Source organism: Silene latifolia, chromosome 7 (genome assembly GCF_048544455.1).
Source record: "Silene latifolia isolate original U9 population chromosome 7, ASM4854445v1, whole genome shotgun sequence".
In the NCBI taxonomy this organism is placed as follows: domain Eukaryota; kingdom Viridiplantae; phylum Streptophyta; class Magnoliopsida; order Caryophyllales; family Caryophyllaceae; genus Silene; species Silene latifolia.
This window is the reverse complement of record NC_133532.1, coordinates 3,931,821-3,954,326: the sequence shown is the minus strand read 5'-3', so window position 1 is coordinate 3,954,326 and position 22,506 is coordinate 3,931,821. Positions and strand designations below refer to the sequence as shown.

General features: G+C 35.6%; 2 protein-coding genes across 2 annotated transcripts; one reads left to right on the top strand and one right to left on the bottom strand.

Annotated features, from left to right (window-relative positions):
• Positions 1-6,140: 6,140 nt before the first annotated feature.
• LOC141591430 (glutelin type-D 1-like) lies at positions 6,141-7,763 on the bottom strand. The gene is made up of 3 exons (XM_074411746.1): positions 7,458-7,763; positions 6,630-7,350; positions 6,141-6,535 (listed from the first exon to the last, which is right to left on the bottom strand). The coding sequence occupies exons 1-3, from the start codon at positions 7,651-7,653 to the stop codon at positions 6,382-6,384; spliced, it is 1,071 nt and encodes a 356-aa protein (XP_074267847.1). The 5' UTR covers positions 7,654-7,763; the 3' UTR covers positions 6,141-6,381.
• A 2,372-nt stretch (positions 7,764-10,135) lies between these two features.
• On the top strand, positions 10,136-21,447 carry LOC141591432 (UDP-galactose/UDP-glucose transporter 5B-like). Its single transcript, XM_074411748.1, has 11 exons — positions 10,136-10,582; positions 11,742-11,855; positions 12,006-12,098; positions 12,180-12,245; positions 18,727-18,825; positions 18,930-19,009; positions 19,660-19,772; positions 19,972-20,060; positions 20,171-20,257; positions 20,577-20,645; positions 20,743-21,447. Exons 1-11 carry the CDS (start codon positions 10,472-10,474, stop codon positions 20,854-20,856), a joined length of 1,035 nt encoding a protein of 344 aa, XP_074267849.1. The 5' UTR covers positions 10,136-10,471; the 3' UTR covers positions 20,857-21,447.
• The last annotated feature ends 1,059 nt before the right edge of the window (positions 21,448-22,506 follow it).

The following is a 22,506-nucleotide window of genomic DNA, read 5'->3' as shown; positions in this document are numbered from 1 at the left end:
AATTCAGATTCTACTTCTACTTCATCCTCTTTTTATCATCCATCTTCTTATTCATCTTCCTCGCCTTGTTCTAAAGCACGCTCAATAAATCGAGAAGGGGGTTTATTAGCTTGGTTATTGTATTAACCAATCTTAATCTTTTCATTGAAGAAAATCAATTATTCTATTGAAAATGGTCGATTACTCAATTAAACAAGATGAAAACAAACAAAAGATAGAAAGTTGGCTATATTTGAGTTTCAACCCAATACAATAACATGAGTTCTTCATTACAATAATTGGCTTTCTACATTACAATAACTATCAATACCGAGAGAACATTGTTCTCGATGAAACAACTGACTTAACTATAAAATAACTATGCTTCTATATTACAATAACCAAGTTTCTACATTAAAATAACTATATGTACCAGAGAACATCATTTACACTAAACATGTTATTTTATTACAGTAACGTAATTATTCTATCCTACAACACCAGTTATTCTATTACACGTCTTCAATTATTCCATTAAGCATCAACTATCCCTGTTCAACATCATTCCACCTGCAAATCACCAAAAAAATATACAATTAATCGAAATACTAATGTTATTAATCACGGAAAAACACACATAAATCATAAGAATTTGTTATTTGATTCAAATACTACAGTTATTTGAGTATTAAATATGAAATCGTAAGAAATATTCATTCCTTCGTTTTGATTTGAAGAGTTAGGGTTTTCAGAAATTTGAGTATTAAGAAAAAATTGATAGTTTCGATTGAATTAATCGAAATTGTGAATGAATTTTGTGTAAACTTCTGGAATTTTCAAAAAAAAAGTGAAGAATCGATCAATTCATCGATCAATTTTGAAGAAATTTTGTGCAATTTTTTTGACGTAATAGAGTAGCAGCAGTGAGAGGAGAGAGAGAGAGAGGGGGAGAGCAGTTTAGTTTGTTTGTCGTATGATTGTGAGCAATTGGTTTTATTAGGTCAATTGTATATATATGTAGGGGAAACTCACGAAAAGTGTCAAACTCACCGGATCTTGCCTCTATATATATATATATATATATATATATATATATATATATATATATATATATATAAATACATAAATTAAAAAAGAATTACATTTCTAAAAATGCAATTCTTATATTTTCATAGAGAGTCTTATTCTCTTCTATGATATCCCTCCTCTCCTCCTTAGCTATTTGGAGGTTTCGTTCAGTGATTGCTATATCGTCATATAGCCGCAACAATCGCACTTTCTCTGTCAAGCCATTTCTTTTGGCGTCCTTGAGTGCGGCTTGAGCATCCACAAGATAGCTCCTAAAACTGTCCTCGATGTGGAGCAACCAGCGGATGAAGCTAGTATTTTTCTCGGTCATAGTAAGAGTTTTAAGGATGTAATCGTTCATTTTGTTGATGAACTTTGGAGTTGTTAGTTTGAAAGATTAATTAGGGGTTGGAGATTGTTTTAGCAGTTAGGGTTTGAAGATATATAGTTAGATAATGGAATGGTGGTTGATGAGATAATGTATGTATTTATACTAAGTAATGTGTCCTTTGAGTTGTTTGTTAATTAATATAATATATGCATGTTTAGGAAGTTGTGCCATAATCATCATATCTCCCTGCTTCAAATCTAATGTAAACCCTTCTCATTCCATATATTATTGTCCATTCATATGCACAGTATACAGGAGCAGTTAGGGTTTGAAGATATATAGTTAGATAATGGAATGGTGGTTGATGAGATAATGTATGTATTTATACTAAGTAATGTGTCCTTTGAGTTGTTTGTTAATTAATATAATATATGCATGTTTAGGAAGTTGTGCCATAATCATCATATCTCCCTGCTTCAAATCTAATGTAAACCCTTCTCATTCCATATATTATTGTCCATTCATATGCACAGTATACAGGGATGGCAGTAATAATGCATGATATTATATGCATCGGAATTATAACGGGCCCTGTAATTATGCATGCATCTAGTAATATTAATTTAATTTTTTTTTATTTTGTAAAAACAAACAACAACGGTTATGTAGATACAACCCGTTGTCTTTAGTTATAACAACGGTTCCTTGTAAATTAACCGTTGTTATAACTTTCCCACCAAAATTGAGTCACACTTTCCACAATGGGTTTTGATACTTAAAACCGTTGTTAATAGTTTTTAACAACGGTTTCCGTAATAAAACCAACCGTTTTTAAAACCTTTTACAACGGACGCTTTAACAACGTCCGCTTTTTTATGTAACAACGGTTTTTAACCGTTGTTATAGCCTGTATCTGTAGTAGTGAAAATTAGTAAGACAACACCCATGAATCATTATCTAAGCATGAAATTAACAAGTAACAACAAATAAAAATTAGACAAAAAACAAAGTGAAGGAGTCTTAAGGTAAATTAGCAGAAAAAGACCCATAAACAAATCATGAAAAGAGTGTTATAAATTAAGAAAAATAAATCATACAATATATTGACATTAATAAAATCAATAGATAGAGAACGAGAAAGGTAAATGAATCAAGAAAGGGATAGGAGGGGAAAGGAAGAGGATTCCCTTTAATTAATTCTACACTTAACAACATCTACTATAAAAAAAATGAGTTAAGGGTAAGACAAGGACCCGAACTTCGCTAATTTTTCCACTTAAGGTACTCACATTTAAACTTTACGGTTAAGGACCCGAGACTAACACCGTTAAGTTCATATAATGAATTGTGGGTAGAATAATTAACATTTGTAGAAGTCTTAATATATGAACAAAACCCAGTTAGTCAGTTACATAGAATGGGAAAAATAGGAATTTTTTTCAAAACTAGGGCTTAAAAAGCAAATTAATTAACAAAATGGGGATTTGTTGAAAGTTATTACCCAAAATTTCAAATTTTAGATGAAATATTTTCTTTTATATGACCGGAATAATTAAATGGGACCAATATTTGATGAAAGTTACATATAGTGAGAGTAAGTTTCAAAAAAATTTATAAAAGGGAGTAACTTTCAAAAAGCGGATTATATAAGGGACTAATAATCAATTTACCCAAAAATCTATTTTGAATTTTTTTTAGGTTGAATTAATTACATAGCTAAACAAAATTGAAGACAATAACAATAATAACAATAATCGTGAGAAAACACTAATAAACGTAACAATATTCGTGGCAAAATATTAATAATCCACGGCAAACGTTTAGTAAATTGTAGAAAATATATATTGATAATATATATTGATAATATATTGACAATATTTTATGGTAGTATAAGTATAGATTGACAAAAAAAAATTCTTAGGAGTCCTTTTTGTCAATAGGACTCAGTGCGACCGCAAATCCAGGATTGTATAACACCACCAACGTGACAATACAGCTAACCCCGTGAATTTCACGGGTAATAGAACTAGTTTGTTATTAAATCCCATTTTGGAAAAAAAATTCGAAAAATAGAGCACGATGCAAAAAAAATCTAAACCAGAAAATAAACATTCAAGTTATGAAATTGTTTAATTTCTTCTAGCATTGAAAATAAACATTCAAATTTACAAGTATATAAGCTTAAAGTTGACTAACTGAGGGAAATTATCGACATCCAACAAGACGAAATAAATTAAAAGAGTAAAACTGCTTCAACCTCGGGTTAAACTTCTACAAATTTATTGCAATAAAATTCAATTAAAATTCAATTAAAGGGGGAGAAATAGACTACCTGTTGTCTTCACACCCAACAAAAACCATTATCTTCTCCCCAATGCAGATTTCTCCTTCCCATTATCAGCAAATAGGGTTAGTAGCTTCTTCACCAACCTACACCTCTCCTCTTTCAAATTCATACCTTTTAGAGCCACTAGCTTATTCGTCAATGCAGAATACTCCACCTCCGGAGTCAGATCATTCCTACATCTAATAGCAGCCGATCCAACATACTTTATATTGTTCCCCATTTCTCCAGCCACTTTCTTAGTCTTCAAGCCACACCGAATACAACCCAACTTCGCCGTACCCACATTCCGAACCCAACTACAAGCAACGCGCTTGGTAATTTCCTTCAAACCTTCTGGAACCTTCATATTTTTTAAGGGAGAGAGAATTTTAGGGAGAGAGAATATGGAGGCAGAGAGAGAAAGTGTGTGAGAAACGGCGGACGCTGTGTTAGGATTAGGTTAGGGTTGGTTAGATTTGTTGGGTCTTTGTTTCAAATATTTGGGTGGTGGTAAATGGGCTGGATTAATTATCACTAGGTAACAAGTAGGGATGGCAGTGGGTCGGAGACCCGACCCAGACCCTGAGGGTCGGACCCTAATGGGTCGGATATGGGTCTCATTTTTTCAGACCCAATGGGTATGGGTCGGGTATGGATCTTAAGAAAATATTTCGGGTCCGGGTCCGGGTCTAAGTTATAAGATCCATACCCGACCCTTAGACCCTTTATTAAAGAAAAAAAAAATCAAAATTACAACTTTTCTAAATTCATACTGGCAGACTGTAGCAACTCAATTAAAGTTTCTTTCTCTTCTCTCATCCCATCAAGTGATAAAACTCAACCAAACTCTTCTGACAATATTACCACTTCACCACTGTCACAAGAAAACCACCACCATAGCACTGATACGCGACTGACAACCACATCTCTAATAGCCGGCGACCGACAACCACCATTAACGGCAGATTAATAAAATAAACTCATAATTTTAAAGTAGTATGAATTTTTTTTTTAATATTATTGACCTCATATCTGTTAATCTTGTTACTAAAGTGGCTGAAATCGGACCCTCGGGTAGACCCAAACCCTACCCTTACCCATAGGGTCCGGGTATGGGTCCTCAAATTTTAGACCCTTGCGGGTCTGGATCGGTTACGGGTCCAAAGGGAAAATCTCGGGTCGGGTCCGGGTCTAGGCGGACCCTACCCAGACCCTACCCATTGTCATCCCTAGTAACAAGAAACAATTGAGCATGACTGATTTGCTTTAGGCTTGCGGCTCATATTAATTGTTTACGGGTCTCGGGTCATTTTTGGGGGGTCGGGTCAAGCTTATCGAGTCATCAAATTAAATATATGGATTGGGGGCATTACAGTCTTTTATCCAATCGTCAAAATATTATCGACATTATGTTAAGAAGACTATAATGTACTTGGTGAGAAATCTTATAACAAATGAGTTTCAAATTTAGTCGCGAGACTTGTGAGTCGTGACTCTCATTAGATTGTGTACACCGTCTATTGCTCTTGTCCAAGACTATAAGAGCCAGGCTAGTGCCAATTGAGCCTAAACAAAAAAAATTGCTTCGAGGATTGAACCCAAGTCATGAATACCACTACTTATGGCTTTATAAAGCTTGGCAAGTCTAGTTTAGAACGGAGTATTCGTTTGATCTCTAAAATGGATCCAAATACTAAAAAAGCTCCTTGCGTTACATAATATGAAGCAGGGGTGGATCCAGGGGGCCCGGGTGGGCACGTGCCCACCTTGAAATTTAAGAAATAAATATTTATGAAAGAACAGGTGCCAGGTTCAATTCATGGTGTCCTTTTTTTTGTGAAATAATTTTTTTGCTATTGGGCCAAAATAATTTTTTTTGCTATTGGGCCAAGCCCATCTCATCGTTAGTTATAATCTGTAGGCAAAAATTGATAGTTATGAGATTTTAACCTTAGATCTCAAGGTAGTAGATTAACTTATGAACCATTGAGCCACTTGTGTTTATTATTTATATTTGTACTAGAAAATAATATAACTTATAATACAAGATCTTATTTATCATTAACTATAACTACATTTATTTTAAATTCAAAATAATACTGTATATTATTTATCAGATTACAAAATAACACCGGATCAATTACTTTTCACTTTTACTTTATACAACATTAGTTTAAGAGGAAAAAATTGAAAATATTTATTTATCAGATTAATTTTTTTTGTTTTGGGTGCCCCCTTACTAAAAATTCCTGCCCCCGCCCCTGATATGAAGTAATGAAAACATGTAACATGGATGGTTGGTTGTTTAAAAGCATAGAAAAAAAGATAAATAAAATGGATCAAAATACTAAAAAAGCTCCTTGCGTTACATATATGAAGTAATGAAAACATGTAACACGGATTGTTGGTTGTTTAAAAGCATAGAAAAAAGAACCATATATGAAAAAGCTCTATTATTATAACATGGAGTAATAAAACAACCAGCAATAGTAAAATCTCCTTTAAATGCCATTTCTTGAATCTAAACTAAATAACTCAGCAAATGATAATCTAAACACAACTAATTGCAGAAACAGCAATATCCTAAAGTACTAATCAATCGAAAATGCTACGGCATTTTTATTCCTTGACAAAAATTTAAAGGGTTGGTGATAAATAGTATGTGATGTGTCTTGGACTAATTAGGTGGGAAGAAGATGGCATCAGATGTCCTCTTCGACCGGAAAAGCTTCTCCATATCAGTTGGCACATTGAATGCAGCCTCCAAAGATTTCTTATGCGATAGCGCCTTCCAAACTGATGTCTTCCCTGCTAAGTGTGTGAACACCGGGCTGCATGCCATTCACAATTCACAGCATTCATAAATCAGTCAAGTTTCCGAGTTAAAAGATTTATAACTATAAGAAAGTGAATAAGGATACTTACTCAGGGGTAGAGATGATGGAGAACCAGTGCATGCCATCATTGTCAGCAATCTTCGAAACCACAAAGAACCTAGGCACGATAAACAAGTCGCCAGCCTTAAGGGTAGTTTCCAAAACCCTCTTACCATCAACTCCAACAACCTGAACCCTACCGCTTCCTCTAAGGATATAAGTCACTTGAAGGGCAGAGTCACACGAGAATCCGGGGGAACACATTGACTTTCCGTCAATCCTGACAAGGTCAGCCCCAAGGCCAACCTCGCCCACCAAAGGTAAGTTCTTGGTGTTCAGCACAACGACTCTTCCACCGTTCTTAATGTCAACATCCAACGGGGCTTCCAAACAGTTCAATGCCATGCCATCACGGTGCTCCTTCTTTGGTTCAGGCATCTTGTGGGACCCGGGTAGTTGGACGATACCATTGCCTGTTTGCTTGCTGACTAGATTCTGGCCTACATCTTCAGGCAAGTCCCAGGCACGACTCACAAACTCGGATGAGAATCCATTGAAGATTCCGTTAGAGCCGGTTAGGAAGAAATCAGTGAATTGTCCTGATTTGTGACCCTTGGAAGTGTCACCTAAGAAAAGAACGGTTAATTCAGTGTCGTCCTTGTTGTACCACCAAGTAACCACTCCGAAAGGAAGCGCAATTGTATCTCCTTCTTTGATGGCGATCACCTTCTCGTCTTTTTCAGGAAGAACAATCCCAGCTACTCCTTGGCCTGAAAGACGGAATAATACAACATTTAGTATAATTGTCAGATGTATGCAGTCTTACCTTATGTTAAAAAAAAAAAAGTCAAAGAAGCGATTTGCGAAAAGAACAAACCTTGAAGAACATAAGCGACCTTAGAGGAATCAGAATAACGAGGAAGAGCAAATCCATTCTTGTTCAAACAAAGTTTAGCAGCACCAATGTTTCCTTGTTTAAGCATAGGAAGCTCATTTGGACACCATGAATAGTAGGACCCACCTTCTCCTCCGTAAACTTTCTTCGCTACTTTTGGTGTTAGATCAATATCCATCTTCTTTTTTTTTCTTAAAGAAATTATTGAGAAAATATATTGAATTGTTTTGAGTATTTATTTGATGATGATGGGAGAAATTGTGAGAAAAAGAGCAACTTGAGGGGTGTATTTATAGCATGTGGAAGATAATAATTTGCGTATGTGCATGATTCTACTACTTTTTTTTTGTATATAATATTAATTTTATCTTAAGTTATTCGAATTTTTTTGAAGGAGTATTAGTAATAGATTAGTGTTTAGAATTTTGGATGGTGTAGGATTTTAGTTTTTAAATTAGTTAAGAGGTTAATATGCTTATTTGCTTACGTTTATATTGATTGATCTTATCTAAGGTAACTTAGGATTAATGGATAAACAGCATAAACTAGGATTAATATCTCTACAAATCCTGGATTAGTTTCTAGATAAGGTGGATTATTATTATCAATAACAAATATTCTGGATAATGTATTTGAAATTTAACAGAAGTATATTGGTTATATTTAGATAAAACACACTTGTACTAGACTTCTTGAAAAAATAAATTGTAGGTCGAATTAAGATTTTGATATTTGATATTATCTACGACACAAATTACCTAATGATATGTTGATGATTAACAAATTTTGAATTGCCATAAACGAAAATTAGACATGAATCGTATTTTATCTGTTATAATAATTAAGCAGTTGAGACTTCTTATCAAACACTACGTCCACTACATATCATCATCCAAATAGATTATGAGTAGTGCTGAACAAATACAAATTCTTATCCTTTCCATATTATATTACGAGTATCATGCATCTTTGTAGCAACTCTTTCTATATTAAGCCTATTAATATGTGCGCGGGCACACGTTAGAAAAACCGATTTAAAGAATGAGAGGAAGTAACAGTTTATGTCTTATAAAACGGTTTTCTTGTTTAAGACCGCCTTGCATGAATAAATTGAAAATAATTTTAAGGCGGAAAAAATTAGTTCTCACATAGATAATTATATAGGTAGATTGACATTTGTCAATGCTCAATTCTAAGGAGATTGTCCATTCCACGACTTTGATCAGATTTAATTAGGCAGTTTTGATTTTTGAACAAACATATTACAGAGTATATGTCAAATCACGGTTGTTTTTCTTTTTGTGTAAACGGATTACAAAAGATAATTTAAATGCCGACGAGATTTGAACTCAAATCATAAAAATCACCTCTTATAACTTTATTAACTAAGCAATTAATATTTGCATAAAACAAATCATTGCACTAACCACATTTTAAGGCTGTTTATATTATACATACAAACCACATATCACATTTTATATCAAGGCGCGATTTATTTACACGACATACGAGTATTTTACATGTGAAACCGTCTCAAAAGTCCTAACCGATAACTCTATAAGGCCATGTTCTTTTGGACTGAAATTGTCTGAACTGAACTGAACTGAACTGAACTGAACTTAATGGAGTTGAACTGAACTGAACTGAACTGATCTGAACTGAACTGAACTGATCTGAACTGAACTGAACTGAACTGAAATAATAATAAAAAGATTATATTAATAATATTAACAATAATAATAATAATAATAATAATAAATATTATAATAAAAATAATACCAATAATAATAATAAATATTATTATAATATTATTCATTAATAATAATAATAAATTAATATAATCTAATAATAATAATAATAATAATAAGATATATAAGATATATAAAAAATAAAATATTAATATAATTATAAATATAGTAATAATAATAATATATTTGTAATATAAATGATAACATTATTAATAATAATATAATATATTAATAATAATAACTAAAAAATAAATAATAATAATAGGTCTAATATAATAACTTATTAACATAATAATATTAAATATAATAATAATAATAATAAATATGTGATTAATAATATTAATAATAATGAGTATATTAATAAAATAATAAATATTAAATAATAACTTATTAATATAATAATATTAAATATAAAAATAATAAAAAATATGTTATGAATAATATTAATAATAATAAATATATTAATAAAATAATAAATATATTATAATAATAATAATAATGATAATAATAATAATAATAATAAATTTATTAAATATAAATATAATAATATAAATAATACGAATTAATTATTAATAAATATAATAACAATATAATAAATATAAAAATAATATAATAATAATAATAATAACAATAACAATAACAATAGTAAATACATTAATATAAAAATAATAATGATATCAATAAGAATAATAATAGTAATGTTGAAATAAACTAATATGAATCAATCAATCAATCGATCCAATCAAATCAAATCAATCAATCAATCGAATCAATTGAATCAATCAATCAATCAATCGAATTGGAAAACCAATCAATCAACTTATTAAATCGAAATTAAGTCCAAAAGAAAAAAGGCTGCAAGTCGTGCTCCGAATATTTTTGGCGGTATGGAACCAAACCACCCGAAAAACCGTAACACAAAAAAGAAAGGGAAACAAATTAAAGCCAACAAGAGAGAGAAATTTAAAATAGAGAAAAACTCGCCGGCGTAATCGACACGGCGACATTTCCCAACTACTGTTTAATTTAATCCCTAATTTCTAGGGTTTCGCATAAATCAATTCACATTATTCTCCGATTTCTATCGATAGGGTTTTCAATTTGGTGGAAATTACGATTTCATAGCAACTTCACAAATCACACTGGATCTAATTTATTTAATTTCGAAGGTTTAATCGTTATTAAGAATGAGCTAAGTGATAATTAAAGAAGAAGATTAGTGTAATTAGTGTTGTAATTAGTTGATTAATGATGGAAACATCATCTCCGGTGGTGGCGGTAAAAGATAATAAGCTCATGAAAGGTGTTTTTGCTGTTTCCGGAATCATGGTTACTCTTGTTATTTACGGTCTTTTACAGGTAGTTTTTAACCCTATTACATTTTTAATTCAACATTTTTATTATTTCTTATGTGATGTCATAAATTCTTGTGTAAGGCGGTTTTATACTAGCCTATTTACTCCCTCCGTCCCGATCATTTGTTTTAACTAGTTTGTTCTTTGTAAGGGGTGTTTTAATTGAAGGTAAACTAATGATCGGAACGAAGGGAGTATGTTTTAGTGAGGGGTGTATATGTTTTTAATGAATGGTTTTAGACTAATTGAGTGTAAGACGGTTTTATACAAGACAGACGTGATGTAGTGTTCCTTTTATTTTCCCCTGTTGTTCATGTTAGGGTAAGTTAGCTGTTGAGCTGAAAGGTTGTAATGAATAGCTGTGAAGTTTTGAAATGTGGAGGTTTGGTATGGTGGAACGCTAATTTGGGATGAATGTAAATGATTTAGGACGAGGTTTCGAGGTTTGGAGGAGCAACGTCATGATGATTTGAAAGACATATATGAAGTATTTGATGTGGAGAGCTATGAATGTCAGTAATGGGAGTGTGAAAACCTGCTTTTGGTGATTACAGAAACAGGAAAGGTTATGCCTGACAGCGGAGCCAGGATTTGAACTTAGGGGGGCGAAAATTTTTTGTTGGGGGGGGGCGACGACTAATTTAACTTAAAACTTTTGAAAATTTCATCCGCCAGGGGGGCGACCGCTCCTGCTATCCCCCCTAGCTCCACCACTGTGCCTGGTGTCATTTTACGCAAGACCAACTCGTCAACTTGATGTAGTGTTCATTTTTCCCTTCTATTGTTCATGTTGGGGTAACTAAGCTGCTGAGTTGAAACGTTAGTATAAATAGATGTCAACTTTGAAATGTGGATGTTTGGTATGGTGGTACATTAATTTGGGAGAATCTAAATGATTTAGGACGGGATTTCGAGGTTTGGAACATTATTGTGATGATTTGGAAGACATTTATGAAGTAATTGATGTGGAGGGTATGAATGTCAGTAAAGGGAGCGCGGAAAACTGTTCTTGGTGATTTTAGAAATCGGCGAGGTTATTTCTATTGTTGTATGGGTTCTGATTGTGGTTTTCGTTTATGTTCAATGTACGGAATTTTGTGTGAAACAATGCCGTGAGCTGTTATACAGTGATTGTGCTTAACTGAAGTGTTGTACTTGTGCAGGAGAAGATCATGAGAGTTCCGTATGGGCAAAACAAAGAGTTTTTCAAGTATTCGTTATTTTTAGTATTTTGCAATCGTCTTATGACGTCAGCTGTTTCTGCTGGTGCTTTACTGGTAAAGATGATGTTGAATTCACTGAAATTTTACTTGTAGCTAATGGAATGGTCTTTTATTATTCTTTACATATACACTCTTGTTGTTGGTTTGTATTTTGCTGAAGTATAATCTATTTTGACTTGTGGCATTTTCTTATATTCTGTTCAGGCTAGTAAGAAAGCTTTAGATCCTGTTGCCCCTGTGTATAAGTATGGCTTGGTCTCCGTAACAAATATTCTTACGACGACATGCCAGTACGAGGTAAGTAAACAATAGGAGGGAGTATAAAAGGGTTTTTGTGGAAGTATCAGGGTTTGAACTAATTCCTCTACTTGCTTTCAGGCTCTTAAGTATGTCAGCTTTCCTGTTCAGACTCTAGCAAAATGTGCGAAGATGATACCTGTTATGGTAAGTGTGCACTGTGCTGCAATTGCAACACTCGTATATAATTTTGTATTGTGTACTAAGCAATTCATCTATGATGATGATGTCTATTCACTAATCACTACTGTTGGAAGTGATGCAGTGAAAAGCAACAATAGTTGTTGGAGTTTGTCCCACATCGGTGGGAAACTCCCTCTTCTTGTTGTTTATATTGCTACCTTCTACTGATGGGCTAAGAGATTGGTCCAAGGTGGGTTTTGTGTGTGTTTGTTGGGCCAGTGGGTTTGGGTCCAACACACACACGCGCGCGCGCGCCGGCCCGGCCCGGCTCGAGCTCGGGCTCGGGTTTGGGTTTGGGTAGAGCACCTGCGGTGCGGGCCAAAGGCCCCCTTTTACCTTTTTGGGCTTTTGAGTGTGAAGTGGGCTGTGTATTTAATCGCTTTGAGAATCGATCAAATAAGATCGTTAGTGGGGGCGATTAAGGAGTGTTTAATCTCCACTAATCACGTCTTTGACCTCGATTATGGGGAACCGTTTTTGCTCCTCTCTTTGCTCTATGTTTGCTATAAATAGAGCATCCCCTCTCGCCTTATACACATCAATTATCACACTTATCTTCTCTCTTTCTCTTTTGCTCTTCTAATAAATTTACGGGTAAAGTTCTACTATTATTTCGTTCCAAGTCTCTCGCCCGAGTGGGCGGAACTGCGTCGAGGCCGTAGTGTTAACCTTGGGAACTACCGCACTAGCCGATCGCCACCACGGTCGTCACGGAGAAATAGTTTTCAAGGCAGTGGTTTATACACGGCACTACATTCGGGTTTATTCTTTCTCATCGCTTCTAATTTCGTCTTCGATCGGTATATTTATTCTCCTTCTGTTTTCGCATATTTCGAATAACAATTTGAAAACTATTAGTTCTTTGAACTATGTCTCATTATGTCGAAAATTGCTCCTGAATCGCGAAATTGGAGTCGTTAGACGGTCACAATTATAAGCGTTGGTCCCGAAACTTTTCATGTATTTTGAAAGCGATTAGAAATTGATTATGTTTTACTTAATGACCCGCCTAAACCTATCACCCCCTACGATGTTGAGACGACCCCTCCCGCCGCGAAAGATGTTAAATCTAATGAAGAGGACATTGCGAAATTTGTAAAGGATAACAAAACGCTAGGTGGCATATTCTCGAATAATATGACAAACACCCTCTTCGACTTATTTCTTTGTGAATAAGTCTCGCTAAGTTTATTTGGGAGTCTTTAGAAACTAAGTATGGGGTCGATGATGCTTTTGGGAAAAAGAAGTATGTTGTGGGAAAATGGTTGGGATTTCGGATGGTCGACGGAAACCTATCATGGATCAAGTCCATGTCATGAAAACTTATGTCTTTGATGTTGTCAATGAGGCGTGAAACTTGATGATATTTTCGTAGCTAATGTTCTGCTAGAGAAATTCCTCCTCCTCGGTCCGATTACACGAAACCAACTCAAACATAAAAAGAAAGACCTGTCCCTTAAAGAACTTATAGGACATATGAGGACCGAGGAGGGCTAATCGCCTTAAAGACCTTCCCGCCCAATCTGCGTGACTTTTCTGCTTTCTTCTTTTAAAGCTAATTTGGTTGAGTCCGTGGTCCGTCTAATGCTTTGAGAATTATAAGGGTAAGGGTAAGGCCAAGGTTGGTAGGGTAAGAACCAGGGTCCTGCTAAGAAGAATGGTCCAGGGAAGCATACCAAACCGTTCTAAGATTCGAAAGTCGCTAAGGGTCCTATTATGTCCGCTATGTCTGCGGAAAACCTGGCACAAAGCCTACCAATGCTCGAGAAGAAATCTGCTTTGAGGCCAATGTTCTTTGTGATGATGATGTTATTGCAGTTGTGGTTGTGGAAGCTAACCTGGTGGGTAATGTTGCTGAATGGGTCTTGGACACTGGAGCTTCGAGACACCTCTGTGCTGATAGGGGTTTATTTGCTGAGTTCGAGGAAGTTGCTGATGGGGAATGTGTCTACATGGGTAATTCTTCATCTGCAAAGATCACAGGCAAAGGCAAGATCTTTCTCAAACTCACCTCGGGAAAACACTTGCTCTCGCAATGTTTTATTTGTACCCTCATTGCGTCGAAACCTTGTATCCGGTGCCTTATTAAACAAAGTGGTTTTGAAACTTGTTTTTGAGGCCGACAAGGTGGTAATGTCGCGTAATGGGAATTTGTGGGCAAGGGTTATCTTTAAAGGGGGTCTTTTTGTATTGAACTCGATTCTCGCTTATTAATAATATCGTCTTCTTCGCGCTTATATCGAGTTTATTGATATTTGGCATGGTAGGTTAGGTCATGTGAATGTGGATTATATTAAAAAACTTAGAACTATGAGTTTAATTCCGAGTTTGACGAGTCAAGAATTCTCTAAATGTGCTAGCTGTGTTGAGGCTAAGTTTACAAAGAAACCTAGTAAACCTGTGACTACTAGGAACACGAGTCTTCTTGAATTAATTCACACCGACCTAGTTGACTTCAAAAATGTTGCAAGTAGAGGTGGCAAGAATTATTATGTTACGTTTATAGATGACTGTTCTAGATACACCCGTGTCTATTTGCTTAAGACTAAAGATGAAGTTTCAACACTCTTTTATAAACTTTAAGAATGAAGTTGAGAACCAACTTGACGAAAAAAATTAAAAGGGTAAGATCGATAGAGGTGGTGAGTATAAATCCGCTTATCTAGCCGACTTCTGTCGCAAAACGGTTTAATACATGAGACTAGTCCACCTTATTTACCCCAATCCAATGGTGTAGCTCAACGTAAAAATAGAACCTTAAAAGAAATGATGAATGCTATGCTTTTAAGTTCGCCTATCTGACGATATGTGGGGAAGCAATACTTTACGCTTGTCACATTCTTAATCGTGTACCTCATAAGAAAATCGACAAGACCCCCTATGAGATTTGGAAGGGCTATCCTCCTAACCTAAGTTACCTTAGAGTGTGGGGGTGTTTGGCTAAAGTGGGCTTACCTGACTTTAGGAGACCTACCGTTGGACCTAAGACCTATGATTGTGTGTTTATAGGTTATGCTCAAAATAGCTCTGCTTATAGATTTATGTCTTTGAGTGACCGTTCTATATCCGAGGCTAGAGATGCCGAATTTTTTGAGCATGTTTTTCCTTTTCGTAAAATTGTTGTACCATCTCCTAGTTTATCTGTTGCATCTCATGATTTGTCTTCACATGCTAGTAGTAGTAGCACTTCTATTGATGTTTCTGTTGAACCTAGAAGAAGTAAAAGACCTAGATGCCCAAAGAACTTTGGTGATGATTATGATACAACTATGTTGTTCGAACTAGGATACACTTGTTTGTGCTAGTGATGAGTTTGTTTCACTTTTTTAATAGAAGATGACCCAAAACTTATAGTGAGGCAATGAAATCCATTGATGCTAATTTTTGGAAAGATCTTTATTAAAAGTGAACTTGACTCTATTGTGTCAAATCAGACTTGGGAGTTGACCGATTTACCTAAAGGTAGTAAACCCATTACAAGTAAATGGATCTTTAAAAGAAAATGAGACCTGACGGTACAATAGAGAGGTTCAAAGCTAGACTTGTAGTTAGAGGCTTTACACAAAAGAAGGGTATTGATTATTTTGATACTTACTCTCCCTGTGACCAAAATTTCGACTATTAGGACTCTTGTCGCCTTAGTCGCTATTCATAACCTTGTTATACATCGGATGGATGTTAAAACGCCTTTTGAATGGTGAACTAAGGGAAGAGATCTATATGTCTCAACTCAAGGTTTTGTGATTGAGGGTCAAGAGAGTAAAGTGTGTAAATCAACAAGTCACTCTATGGACTCAAACAAGCACCTAAACAGTGGTATGAGAAATTTAACAACACTTTAATAAGTAATGGGTATGTGGTTAACAATTACGATTCATGTGTTTATTCAAAGGTAATAGAATCCGATTGTGTGCTTATATGCCTTTATGTTGATGACATGTTAATACTTGGTAATAATTTAGAGGTGATAATTAGAACCAAAGAATTTTTGTCATCACACTTTGAGATGAAGGACTTAGGAGAAGTTGATGTTATCCTAGGAGTTAAGGTCATCCGAAACCCCAATGGAATCTGCCTAAGTCAATCTCATTATGTTGAAAAAGTGTTGAGAAAGTTTAACTGCTTTGATGATGTGTCTGCTAGAACACCCTATGATCCTAGTGTACACTTGTGTAAAAACTTGGGCAAGAGTGTTTCCCAAGAAGAGTATGCTAAAATCCTAGGTAGTGTGATGTTTTTAATGAACCGTACTCGACCGGATATTGCTTATGCGGTTAGTAGGCGAGTCGTTATACACATAACCCTAGTAATGAACACTGGAATGCTCTTCGTCGTTTACTAAAATACCTAAAAGGAACAGTTGACTTATGTTTGCATTATAGTAAATTTCTGCTTGTGTTAGAGGGATATTGTGATGCAAATTGGGTTGCAGGTAACGATGAGATCTGTTCTACTAGTGGTTATGTCTTTACCATGGGTGGAGGTGCTATATCGTGGAAGTCCTCAAAATGCAGACTTGATCGCACGCCTACCATGGAATCGAGTTCATAGCTCTTGAGTTGGCGACAAGAGGTCGAATGGTTGAGAAACCTTTTAGCGATATACCGATGTGGGGCGGACGGCTAACACCGGTCTCCCTACACTGTGACTCGCAGGCTGCTATTGGTGTTGCAAAGAATAGTGTCTACAATTCAAAGAAGAGACACATTCGAATAAGGCATGCTGCAGTTAGACAACTCCAAGACAACGGAGTGATTGCTTTGGACTATGTGAAGTCCGAAAACAATCTTGCTGATCCCTTTACTAAAGGGTCAAGCTAGGAGACTAGTCGTTGATACGTCGAGGGGAATGGGGCTTAAGTCCTTAGGTCAAGAGTGAGACTTGACTAGGTCTAAAGCTTCTATTTCTATGGCGTTGTATGATTCATAGCCTCTATGGTGGTGCTTTTGAGACGCACTTGATGAATCATACACCAGGTTGGACTTATGTCCTTAATGACTCATGTGAGAAGTGCTATTGAGAAGCACTTGAGTCACCTACGTAGGTGTAACAATCATTAGACTATGAGAAGTCTTCTGAACACATCTATTAGTACCGAGGTAAACGCATAACTCTAAAAGAGCGCGTTGCACTTTCGCGGAACGATCCTAATATGAAGGTATGATATGTGTTGTGGGGGGTATCGACCGAAGCTCAGCTAGGAATTCAAATCGCAAGATATTCTCTCGCTGTAAGTAAGTTGTTTCCTCATTGCACTAAAGTGTCAATTCAAATCGAAAGATATTGATACCTAAGTATCCAATCCTTCCTTTACCCAGTTTTTTCTTAGTTCTTTTCTTCTCCATCAGTGGGGGATTGTTGGAAGTGATGCAGTGAAAAGCAACAATAGTTGTTGGAGTTTGTCCCACATCGGTGGGAAACTCCCTCTTCTTGTTGTTTATATTGCTACCTTCTACTGATGGGCTAAGAGATTGGTCCAAGGTGGGTTTTGTGTGTGTTTGTTGGGCCAGTGGGTTTGGGTCCAACACACACACGCGCGCGCGCGCCGGCCCGGCCCGGCTCGAGCTCGGGCTCGGGTTTGGGTTTGGGTAGAGCACCTGCGGTGCGGGCCAAAGGCCCCCTTTTACCTTTTTGGGCTTTTGAGTGTGAAGTGGGCTGTGTATTTAACTGCTTTGAGAATCAGTCAAATAAGACTGTTAGTGGGGGCGATTAAGGAGCTGTTTAATCTCCACTAATCACGTCTTTGACCTCTGATTATGGGGAACCGTTTTTGCTCCTCTGTTGCTCTATGTTTGCTATAAATAGAGCATCCCCTCTCAGTTTATACACATCAATTATCACACTTATCTTCTCTCTTTCTCTTTTGCTCTTCTAATAAATTTCTGGGTAAAGTTCTACTATTATTTCGTTCCAAGTCTCTCAGTTCCGAGTGGGCGGAACTGCGTCGAGGCTGTAGTGTTAACCTTGGGGAACTACCGGCACTAGCTGATCGCCACCACGGTCGTACCGGAGAAATAGTTTTCAAGGCAGTGGTTTATACACGGCACTACATTCGGGTTTATTCTTTCTCATCGCTTCTAATTTCGTCTTCGACTGGTATATTTATTCTCCTTCTGTTTTCGCATATTTCGAATAACAACTACAGTTGGTGATCTCTAAGACTAGCTTAGTTCTCTTATCTTTAGTTTACATCACCTAGAATCAAATACCCTTATGTGGCCACCTAAAGGCAGTTTAGACGTTTAGTGACTGTTTATAATTTATTTTGTGGTTGCTTTTGTTTATCTCGAGAGGATTAACACAATTTATTGCCAAGGGAGTAGATCTACAAAGTGCTGGCGATTATCTGTTGGCTAGAGGCTTCATGTAGGATTTGAGAAGAATTACTTAAGAATAGCACTTTTGCATAACTCACATATGGCATTTGATGACTCCGTATTGGCAGGTTTGGGGAACATTAATTATGCAGAAGAGGTATAAAGGGCTTGACTATTTGTGGGCAGTTCTTGTTACCATTGGATGTTCTGTATTTATTCTGTACCCGGTAAGTTTTTCGTCCATTTTACCTTTTTCAGTTGTCTTATGGCCTTATACGGTTCTTTACCTGTTGTGATCAAGTTATCAGTCACTTGTTTGTGGTTGTTGCAGGCTGCTGATGATATTAACCCATACAGTAATGGAAAAGAGAGCTCAGTTTGGGGTGTATCACTCATGGTTGGTTATCTTGGGTATGATTTTGAACACCAGTTGTTTTTTTTTGAATTAGATAGCTCAGGAGTATCACGTTTTGTTTTCCACCATTATGGATTTTGGACTTTTGGCTTGCAGTCATTGTTTGAATTGGTCTCATTCCCAGACAAAAAACATTGTCCTGATTTTGTGATTTTATTAGTTTCTTCTTAGTGTTATTACTTGTAAGATACTTCTTTAGTTCTTATTCCCTGGTAATTAAGATGCATCAGCATTGCAGTTTGCTGCTGAATCATGGGGTTGTGGGATCTTTTTGGGAAGGAATAACTATACAATATTTTCCTCCTGATGTCCTAAGCATTTATTTATTGTACGAAAAGATCTGTAGATACACTTGGTGTACCACGTTATTATACTTTATACATCCTAGCAAATGAAAAGACTCATTTTCATTTCACTTACTTCTACCTTGTTACTTATAATAGTTCTTGTCACTAGTATGGGATGTATGATGATAGTGGTATACCGAGTGTACCTAAAAATTTCTTGCTTGGATCATATATTTCTGATTGTTCAACTTATGTTGGCTAGTTTTGTTCGTTTGTCACTGTGAAACGTCTGGGGGCCTCACACATTTGATGATTGACTCAAATAGCATCATGAATATTGTTCTTTCTCCGTGCTTCAGGTTCGATGGCTTCACGAGCACATTCCAAGATAAATTATTCAAAGGCTACAATATGGAAATACACAACCAAATTTTTTACACAACATTGTGCTCATGTGTGTTGAGTCTGTCAGGTAGGTCTTGCTATATACGTCTCCTTCACGATAATGTCTTTCGCTGCATTACTATCCCTTATATGATTAATTATTTGATATTCAAAGGTTGATTTTATTGATTCAATTGCTCAGTGCCATTCAACATTGGCTAACTGTGCACATTCCATTAGGTCATGGTCTATTACACTTATTGATGGGCTTGATTTTTGCTTCGCAGGGCTTATCTTACAAGGGCAACTTCTGACTGCAGTAGATTTTGTTTTTAGGCACAAAGATTGTTTATATGACATTGCGTTACTTTCCACAGTAAGCCCTATGAAACTATTCTATCAAAATTTGTCGTGCTATTTCATTCCTCAGTCTTTTGGTTTTCTACTAGTCAAAAAGTTGGATCTGATAGTATAGAGTATCTGCAGGTAGCTACAGCAAGCCAGTTTTTCATTTCTTATACAATCCGAACCTTTGGAGCTCTCACATTTGCCACCATAATGACAACAAGACAGGTGCACTTGCTTCTCTTGTTGTATCTTTTATTTATTTCGTTGCGCTTGCGTCCATTTTTGTTGTTCCCATTTGATTCTGGTGATTAAACAATTCAAACTCTGACCAATATATCTCATAATCTATACTAGCTACAACCTTTTTCAAATGATAATATGAAATTAGTGGTTTTTGTAAGACAAAATTTGCATTTTATATGTGCACATATTTTTAGAGATAAATGGTCAAAGTTGGAATGTGATGATGGACAAAATCAAATAGGTACATAAAAAATGGGACGTCATAATAGTTATCTATAACAAATGGTCTTTCTGATTGTAGCTTCTGAGCATTCTTCTCTCGTGCTTGTGGTTTGCGCATCCCCTAAGTCCATTGCAAATGGTTGGAGCAGTAAGATACCTAACTTTCGGAACTTTTGATTGGAGTAACCGTGCTAAGTACCCAAGTATTTATGTTCTTGTGCTTATTATTCGATGATCTAAACCAGGTAATCGTCTTTGGTACACTGTATGCTAAAGCCTTCTTAAGGAACAACACTCCTAAACTTCCTCCTGCCGATGTTCAAGATCAGGAGTCAATTCCTCTGAAGGAAGGCCCCTAAGCTATGTTTCTCTCACTCATCTAGAAGTATGTTACACGGGTACGTGTCCCAATGTTGGACTCGCCTATTTCATGAAAAATATTCATTTTTGGCTTAAAATGAAGTGTTAAAGTGTCATACTTGTGTGTGAGTGTCGAACACGGGTATGCAATAGTGGGAACTAACGTAGGTTAGTCATTTAGTTCAACACAAAGTTCAGGTTCTCGAGTGATCTGAACATAGTCCAAGGAGACCCAACTCTTTTTTTGGTGGAAATGGGGATATTATGCTTGTTTTGGGAGTTCTTTAATGCTGGAAGCAGTAGGAAACAGGTGTAGTCACACTCGGTAGGCATTTTTCAAGTCTTCTTTTATTAAACCTTACACGGAAAAGCGAAGAAAATACAATCGGCACAAATGTACTAGATGTGTGTAATGGAAATTCTAATGATTTGAGATTTGGCTAGCTTATAAGAGAAAATGACAAGCTACCTTTTGTTTTCTGATACCTTGTCAGTTCTCATACATTCAAGGGCTGTTTTTCAGCTTTGTTCATCTCAACGTTTATATTCACCAACTCCGATATCAGGACTAAGGCCTTGTTGTAATATCTCCTAGTTGACAATTTTCTGTCGCATTCATGTTTTGATTTATTTATTTTATTTTTGTCCATTTCCGAGGTGGTAGGTAAATACCCTATTGTTTAGCATGAAAATACGGTGTAATGAAGCAAACGACTTAGGGAGTACGTACGTTTTTTTTTGTGAGCATTTTTTGGGTAAGGTAGTTGTATGGAAGCCTTGGTCATGTTCCATATACAAACCCTTGAGCCTACTTTGGTATTGAGTTAATGTTGTAATATCGACCCATAAAAATTGGAATTACGATATTTTGATCAAATTTTGGAAGTCGTCATTATGTAAATGTTACCTTAGTAGACTCTAGCTTTGTGTTTTCTATGACATACTATTTCGGATGAAATGTGCACAGCTTTAGTATTATTTTTTTTTTTTCCTTTTTAACGTTTTTCTAAGCTTCACAACAAATGGATCTAGCAGTTGTTGCTAAAGCAGCTACCTGACAAAGTCGCAAGTTGTTGTATTGTACATAATATTTTGTTTAATTAGTCGATGATTTGGAAGTTGTATTATATGGATTATGGAGTATTAAATTTATAAGCACATTATTCTTGTTATTTCATAAACAATTTGGAAACAATCAACAGCCAGAACGGCAGATGATCATCCCTTCAGGATTTCTTTCAACCGAGTCTCCCGTTTTATTGTTGGGTATACTCGATATACCACGTCATCGTACCTCAACCAATATGAACATTGGAAGTGGCAATACGTCATGCGACGAGCAAAACATAATCTAAGTGAAATAAAAAAGTACATATTCATCGGTTAATATCTTAAAATCATATTAAACAAAATTGTTTATGTATTTGATTCTAGTACCCAAAAAAATTAAACTAAACTGTTTTCTAATCTTCTCTTACGTAAAATAAGATTAAATCAAATGTGATCGTACAAAGATGCGTAATTAATATAATACGGCAAGGATAAGAATTTGTATTTGTTCAGCACAACTCATAATTGTTTTGGATAATGATATTATTATTATTATTATGTGGTAGACGTAGAGTTTGATAAGAAATCTTAACTGTTTA

Excerpts from the sequence above, each read along its gene's own strand:
- LOC141591430 (XM_074411746.1), bottom strand. The coding sequence starts at position 7,653 with ATGGATATTGATCTAACACCAAAAGTAGCGAAGAAAGTTTACGGAGGA. Across the intron at positions 7,351-7,457 it reads GGTCGCTTATGTTCTTCAAG|GCCAAGGAGTAGCTGGGATT; the intron begins GTTTGTTCTTTT and ends TCCGTCTTTCAG. Across the intron at positions 6,536-6,629 it reads TCCATCATCTCTACCCCTGA|CCCGGTGTTCACACACTTAG; the intron begins GTAAGTATCCTT and ends AATGGCATGCAG.
- LOC141591432 (XM_074411748.1), top strand. The coding sequence starts at position 10,472 with ATGATGGAAACATCATCTCCGGTGGTGGCGGTAAAAGATAATAAGCTC. Across the intron at positions 12,246-18,726 it reads CGAAGATGATACCTGTTATG|GTTTGGGGAACATTAATTAT; the intron begins GTAAGTGTGCAC and ends CCGTATTGGCAG. Across the intron at positions 20,646-20,742 it reads CATTGCAAATGGTTGGAGCA|GTAATCGTCTTTGGTACACT; the intron begins GTAAGATACCTA and ends GATCTAAACCAG.